The 8,103-nt window shown below is 38.5% G+C and overlaps 1 protein-coding gene across 1 annotated transcript; it reads right to left on the bottom strand.

Annotated features, from left to right (window-relative positions):
• Positions 1-6,665, bottom strand: LOC129777367 (ejaculatory bulb-specific protein 3-like). Its single transcript, XM_055783608.1, has 2 exons — positions 6,507-6,665; positions 1-608 (listed from the first exon to the last, which is right to left on the bottom strand). Exon 2 carries the CDS (start codon positions 594-596, stop codon positions 216-218), a length of 381 nt encoding a protein of 126 aa, XP_055639583.1. The 5' UTR covers positions 597-608; positions 6,507-6,665; the 3' UTR covers positions 1-215.
• Positions 6,666-8,103: the final 1,438 nt, after the last annotated feature.

Genomic DNA, 8,103 nt, shown 5'->3' with positions numbered 1-8,103 from the left:
TAACTATATACACATCAACGCTTTTAATTTACAAACGCTTTCAATTTCCCTTCCGCGAGGTAGCTCGCACATACAAGCAAAAGACTTTTAATGCATGGTAAATTATAAAAACAAATAGTTAAAAACGAAAACAGTACATTGGAACTTTGGCTTCTAGATTCTGTTTTTTTCACGGTATGCACTGGTCGTCACTTGCTGATGGGGCGGGCTTCCATCTACAGTTTGATTCCGGCGGCGCGGGCTTCGTCCCGGTACTTGTTGACGTACACGTTGTCCGGATCGTACTTCTGCTGCAGAACCTTCCACTGTTCCGCACGGTTGTCGATCATGTAGTTGATAACTTGAATCGCTCCGTTGCGCTGTTTCTCGCTACACTTGGCACAGTTGGTTTTGAGGGCTTCCGGCAGGATGCGCTTAAGTTCGTTCGCATCCGGTGTGCAGCGACCCTGATCGAGCAGGCACTTGTAGTAGTTGTTGAACAGCCGATCCGACTTGAGGATCTCGTCGACGTCGATCCCGTCGTATTTGGAGGTGTACTTGTCCTGGGCGGCTACGGCCACCACCAGTGCTAGGACGATTACGGCGAACGATTTCATGTTTGCAGGATCCTGAAAGATGAGGACGAAAAAAGGATTTCTGTGAAAATCGGAGTTTGTTTACCCACGCTTGGCGGGCCTTGTGCTTAACTGAATTGCTGACGGATTGGGAAGTAATTTTGACGACTTTTAATGATAACGTATAAATAAGATTGATGATAACGAGCTGTCGATACACGCTTGTGAATTCGTGTGTGGCTTCAAAGTACCTGCATCCATTATTTATTCTATCTTCGTTGAATGAATAATGTGCTATTTCGTTCCAAAGAATGTTTGTTGGTCAGCGCATGGCGCACCTCGCGCCATGAATTACGATTTGGTGTCAACAAAAGCAGCGAAGCGTTTGTGATTGCCTGATGCTTTTTCGCTAGCAATTTCCAATTGAATACTAATGTTATCGCTAGTAATTGTGTGTTTTGGAGTGACGGTTTGTAAGCAGAAGTGCGATCATCTTATTATTTGCGTTTTGAAATTTCGTATCAATTCATTACCCAATTGCTCTAGGAATTAAAATTTACAATAGAGCAGTAAAAACGAGTGTTCTAGAAAGTAATAAAATGTTGGAAATCCATGTGTGGAAAAGGTTCGTGCATTCGATTGCTGCAGATTAAGTTACCTACCGAAAAGGCTTTGCGGGATAACATCAACAAGAGAAAAAATGTTTGTGTTGAGGGGGTATGTGCTGGGATATAAACTATGGGAAACAGATTCCTGCCTCCAATGAATAAAAGTATCAAAAATGGACTTTAAAATTAAGCAATTTTAAAGTTCTGTATTCGAAAATGGATCTAGGTTTGCGATGTGGACAATAAGCTGGAAACGTCGAAGTCCAATGTCGATCGCATAAACAGAAAATATTGATTCCAGCGTGAAACCAAAATAAGGCGTCGTGCACAAATTACGTAACGCTAAAAATCCGGATTTGGACCCCCTCCCCCTATACGTAACGCAATTTCCTATCTCTAATACATAGAAAGTAACGCAACCTCGACACACCTCCCCCTCACTTCTCGCGTTACGTAAGTTGTGCACGACGCCTAACCATCACCGTCATATGGAACGAAGTGACACATGTTGGATTATACTATCAAATATTACCAGGACCTTAAAGTTATACAATTCATGCCGGGAAGAATATTGATGACGCGATTCATCGATTTGGCCAGTCATTTATTCCTGTGGTGTGATCTCGCCGTAACCGTTTTTCTTAAATAAATCAATAAATGCAAATATTTACGTTGATGCTGAAAAAGTTTCTCAAGGCTTTTATTCGTCAACATTATGATCTGGTCATATATTTGATGGATTTCACTTTCTGAGTTTTTCCTAAATTCACCATGGATTGGCCCGAGTGCGCCATCTTAATCTGGACAGTGTAATTATTGAATAACTTTGATAGTTTTTAACCTAGGTTATACGAAATAAATCGAATTTATTTTTCAAGCGCGTTTCGCCTGAAAAAAAAAAATTTCTTGCATTTTCTTTCTCCATGCTGTCCAATGTTTCTCCTATAAAAGGTGCAAACGCTTCAGTGACTCGGACTTCTTTTATTTATCTTTTTGACCGAGCCAGAATTTCACTCAAGAAAGATTGTCGTTCTACAATTTTTCTGGTGACGTTAGATTCCTGCTACACGTAGCTGAGAGACGAAGGTATCGAAAATTCAGGGAATATTTATTCGAAATATTCAAATTCTTTTCCGGTTTCAATAGTCATATCTAACTGCAATGGATCGAAGTGTTTTTCAATTATTGATACTCACAAATTAAATACGGAAAAAACTTTAGCCGAAATATGTTCATTTAAGTATTATGCATTGATCCTGATGTTTTTTTTTCAATGAGCTCGAATGAAATAAATGTAGTAATTTATGCAATTCATATTTTTTAGTTATTTCAATGAAAACTAATCAAATAATGTAATTCAAGTGTTCAGAGTAAAAAAAAAACTAACATTTGGCAAGAAGCAAAATTAAATTAGTCATTTCGCGATTGCAATTCACTTTTACAAACTTCTGAAATTCGGTCATTTTTTTTCCGCTAGCAAGCGGGGTAGCCCATTCAAAACCTTCAGTGCGAAAAAATAGAACTTCCCAAGCTTTGGCTGCAAAAAATACGAATTCGCGTTACTTTGACAGTAGCCTCTGTCCACATCAAAAAGCTGGGTGCAACAAGATATACAAAATTCGCTATGAGCAATATTCAAGCTTGCTGCAGGATAATAAATAATTTTCCGAATTTCTATCCATACTCTGATGAATTTTCTAACATTGAATTGTATCGAGTTCGAGATATACTTGATCTCACATTTGTAACTAATATAAATTTGTTTCACCAATCTCGTACAACATGTTTTCGCTGTAAGGACGATGGTTTGACAGATTCGCATGATTTCGTAATTCAATGTGAATGACTTAGGCGGAAATATTTCGCAAGAATCAATTTCGCATCTGAACAATTCGCTCTTTCTAAAACAAAGCATTACGATGAAAAAAAAAATAAAAAAATGAATTTTTCATCAATATTTTATTGAAGAAACTGCATAACCTTACACAGTAGATCCTAAATAGAATGCTTACAGTGAAAAACGTTTCAAATTGTTGCATTTTCAACGAATTTAAACAGAATTTTCTGCCGGCGCTTGAGGATCGCGGTTTCCAAAATTAATATCGTACATTTTTAGCAGCCCTAAAAAAATTGGAGCATTGCCAGATACCTTTAGAAGTTTTTGGTTTAGCAAAATATTAAAATAATACTCCAAGTGCAACGAAAATAATATTTTTTGTGGGTGACAATATGCCACGGCCTTATAAAAAAGGGTTAAATGCATTCTAAGTGGCGAGCATTAGAATACGCAAACTGCAAGCGAATCGATTCGATTTCCATAATGATTAACATTTGAATGAACTGTAATGAATCCGGTGAGGCTTAAATTGCAGCTTTTTCTCTCTCCACAGTGACCTTTCACATGTTGCAGCGTGTTTTCTCGTATTTTCGATCGAGCGATTCACGTGCGACTGATGCCCTGTGGTATATAAAAATAGTCTCTCGCTGATACATGCAATCGATGTTGCTTCTTATTGACGGTACGGATAGGTTAGTACGATTCCCGTTCTGGCCGGGGGATTTTTCGTCAAAGAAAATTCTCCCGACTTGCACTGTGATCACGCGTATTCTAGAGCATGCCACTTTAGAGTACATTCAAGGCGTGTTATTTGGCATAGAAATCTTCACCAAGTACTACTAATAGAAATGACGCAATTAATGCTACGTTGAGAAGACAAAAAGTTCCACTGGAACGTTAGTGCCATCCAAGAAGATTGGTTAGTACACAAATGAACAGAAATGCGTATGGGAACGCTTTCACAGAAACCATTCACAGATTAGGGGATTGTAATGTATAGAATATAAAAAAAATTGCGAATTTTCGATTCGATCATTTTATTCACACTATATCATTAAACCGCGAACTGTTTTCGGATTTGGTACCACTACTGAAAGGCGTAGTCCTACGTTAAAAATATAAAAAAATGGCAATAGGTGTATGCAATTTTAATTTGAACTGATAAATTGGTGTCTTCCATTTAATTTTCCATGCAAAAAGGGGGGCAGGATTACGCAGGGGTGTCAAAACACATGATCTAGGCGTTAGCTATTGCTCATCGAACTCGCCAATCAATTGTTTCGCGTCATGTTGTAACCACATATCGACAAAAGCCAATTCTTGTATTCATGACAAAAAAGTTCATGTTCATCGATCTATAACAGGCTCAACTGACAGTTACTTGACGGACAACTTCTTTAAAAAAAAATAACCTATGTTTCCGCCGGTCCATGAACCGTTATTGTTTTGGTCATCACACCGAATGCAACGAATTAGGTTTGTTGACGAATTCATCTAACTAGAAATCAGCTTCCTCGTTGAGCACAATAAAATAGTCGAAGCTTGCAAACCCGTTTTTTTTTTCTCAGAATACGAATGTTGATAGAAAAATTCAATGATTTGTAAACATTATTCGGATGTAAGTCTTTCCATGAGAAAATGGTAATATAAACTACGTATCTTTTACTTTGGCTCAAGTCACGAATCATTCCTTTGTTATCAGAAATTGATATTCTTAAAACCAATCTTCAAAAAAGTGTCCAGTAACAGCGTTAATTATAACAAATAACACTGTTATATAAAAGATTTCTGAACAGTTTAGACAGAATGTAACTACTCTTGTGTTCTGTTTTCCGTGAAAAAAATTATCACCGTTGAAAAACGTCACGGTGAACGATAGATAATTGTAGGCTCGTGAGGAAGCATCTATTTTTCAAAGCAGATTCAAACATTCCCTCTAAGGTAATCATCACCGTTCTCACCTCTAAGTGTGCGAATCATTGTTCACACACACCGTTGTTGTAGAAAGGAACTCATTCTACCGAGTAGTACTCTTATGATAAAAGGACCAAAGAGGAGTAGAATGCTGGAAATTTTCTTCTTGAATTCTTTGGCGATCCCAAAATTGAAACCATGTTGAATTGATCCTTAGTGGGATCGTTGAAGTCGTCGGTTTCTGGCAATGAACCGACTACTTCAACGAACCGTAGAAAAATGAACAATAAACAACACCAAAAGATGCTGAAGACAGCATAGATAATCAACATTGAATTCCCGTTAGATGTATAGTAGAACCCTGATCATACGCGGGATAGAGTGACAAGATCACCACGGATGACGAATATCTCGGATAGTGCAATAAAGGACTAAAATGAGATACGAACATAAAAAAAATATTTTAGCATCAAAACTATATTTTATCAACACAGTAATCATTAAACTATTCATATGTAAAATTGTGTACACGAGTGATAAGATAATGTGGAAGCCATGGCCAAAACGAAAGAGCAAGGACCTACTGACTCAGTGACAAATTTCGGGACCGCCTACATAATTATTGAGAAATGCGAATCATCGCGGATAATCGAGATTCTGCTGTACACCCATACCTCGCTTTACGGCTTGGATACGTTCCACGAAACTTGGCCGCAAAGCGGAAAGCTGTATAAGGAATCAATTATTCTAATGCAAATTGGTGGGTTCTAAATACGGAAAATATGTAACATGGTTTATCCTTCAAAATACATATTATCTATTCATTTGATTTATACATAAAATAATAAAAGACTCCAAAAACCAACAATAATCTATAAACAAAAATGAAACAACTTCCATGTTTCATGAATTCTGTATTATTATCGACATCGATAAAAAAATGTGCCGTTATAGCGAAACATTTTAGGCCGTAAATTGAAAACGTGCCTCAATTGAAGAGGGCCGTTATGGCGAAATGCCGTATAAAGAGCGGCCGTATAGCGAGGTATGGGTGTACTTAGGACTTAAGTTCCATCAAATAAGAAATGCAACGTCATTCAAAAGTAATATATTCCACTGGAGTGATAATGATTCTTCTCAGAAACCGTATGGATAGAACTTTCATAGAAAACCGTTAATGCAATTCTATTATTCATCTATAATGAAAACTAGTAACAATTAATTCAAATGTCGATCTCCGCAATCGCTAAATCCGAGCTCTCACTATAGTTGCAAAACAAACACTAGAAGGAAGGATGCACTCTTTGCACTAATGCAAATAATCAATTAGAACACAAGCTGACTGTATCAGAGGGCTATGGCTTATTGTAGTAGCACCTAGTTCAACTGATTCAACACTTTTCCCATAGATCAGGTTTCACCGACACGCCATCAACGAACAACGCGATCGAAAACACACAGGAGGTCGTCCGGTATGCTTCTTCCGGCACACTAGGCACCCACAGATGATACTAACAACGCATCAAACCGTTGGTTGTTGGTACCGTTAGGTGCAGCCAGCCAACCAGCCAGGGGTTGTTCCAGTTTACTCACCGATCCGAATGGGTTGTTACGGTTCGAAGGTGGAAACAAAACCAGCTTTAGCTTATCGATTTAGAACTTGAACTGTGTCCGATAGTGGAAAACCTTCTAGCTTTATATATACTGACACCGATTCGGGCTGTGGCCAACAACGGATCGGCCCAGCGTAGACACTCGAGCGAACACTAGCCGACGCCGAGGACGACTTTGTGACGTCGTCGATAGTGTTTGTGCTTGCGCCGCGCGATCGTCATCCGATCGATGATCGATGGAGACGCGCTTGGTTAGGGGGTGGTTGTGCTCCGGGGGTTGTGTTTGTGTAGGTTAAGTGTGCGATGCAACTACGAACGCAAATGGGATGCGCCTAACCGAACTGTATCAGAGAGCATTATGACATTGGTGTATTGGACGTCGGCAATATCTGGAGCGTTCGATTGTGTGGCTTCCTTTTCGTGCACCGTCTGGCGCAAAATGTATGCACGGTATCAATGATGACAGCCTCGGAGATAGATACGCACCGGTGAACGGCTGAGTCATGCATCCCGAGATAAAAGATAGCGTGTAGAAATCGGTGGCGTGATATTGTTGCTATTATGATATCGAAAATAGTTAGGATTGCAGGCGAAACTATTTTGTTTGTTCACTACTATTAGAAAATAATCGAACGGAAGTGAAACGCGAAAAGGAAATGGTTTTCATTGTTTTCGTTCGTTTGTATCAATTAGGCTTGCCTTTATGTCATTTCCTCTATCTTAATGTGCTGGGTCACCGCATAAGCAATGGAAATTATCACAAAGGTTTTCAATTTAAAAAAAAAATGAATTTTTTCTGACTTTTAGCCATGCATTTGATAATTAACATTATTGGTAGATAACGAACAGAGTGAACAGATTCATTGTCATGACAAATATAATTGTTCAGATCGACCTTTACAAAAAAAAAAAAAAAAGAGCAACAGATGGCGGAGACTGAAGGGATTGGTAGGAGTTGATGTTGGAGATTAAAGGTCGGCTACATCCCGATAGTTATTCGCATCGTGTCTACTATTTCGCGAAAGGGAATAATGATTAAAATACCTTACTAACATAGATTAGGTCAAATTATTCGATTTTGTTACTAACCCAATAATTTTAGACATGAGGTTGAGTTGTGTGCTCCTTTTGTAATTTTGTAATTCTTTTCAATGAATCATAATTGCATTATATAGTGGGGGTGCGGTAATTTCTCACTGAAATTCAAATAGCTGTATATCGGCCCTGTGTAGTACGATTACAACAAATTTGGCAGCAATGGATAGGCAATGTTTTCAGGTATCCGTAAACAAATAACAGCTGTCAAGAAATATGGCGAAACCAGAGAATATTCATTGTTCTGAAGTCAATTTTCTTTGCGCTGGAATGAGTGTAATCGATATAATTCAACACGTAAACGTGTCGAAAAGAGCAGTGTACTACATGAATACGGCCTGGGAAATAGATAAAACAACATATACTCCTAAGCTGTTGCTAAAAGAATGCAGAAATGACTTGCGGAAACTATTTCAGAATTCTGGGAGAAGGAAGTCTGGCCGCCAAGCAGTCCTGATATCAATCCCTTGGATTGTTTTGTG

This window comes from Toxorhynchites rutilus, chromosome 3, assembly GCF_029784135.1.
Source record: "Toxorhynchites rutilus septentrionalis strain SRP chromosome 3, ASM2978413v1, whole genome shotgun sequence".
NCBI classification, from domain to species: domain Eukaryota; kingdom Metazoa; phylum Arthropoda; class Insecta; order Diptera; family Culicidae; genus Toxorhynchites; species Toxorhynchites rutilus.
Note: the sequence above shows the minus strand (reverse complement) of the source record. Positions and strands in the feature narration are given on the sequence as shown.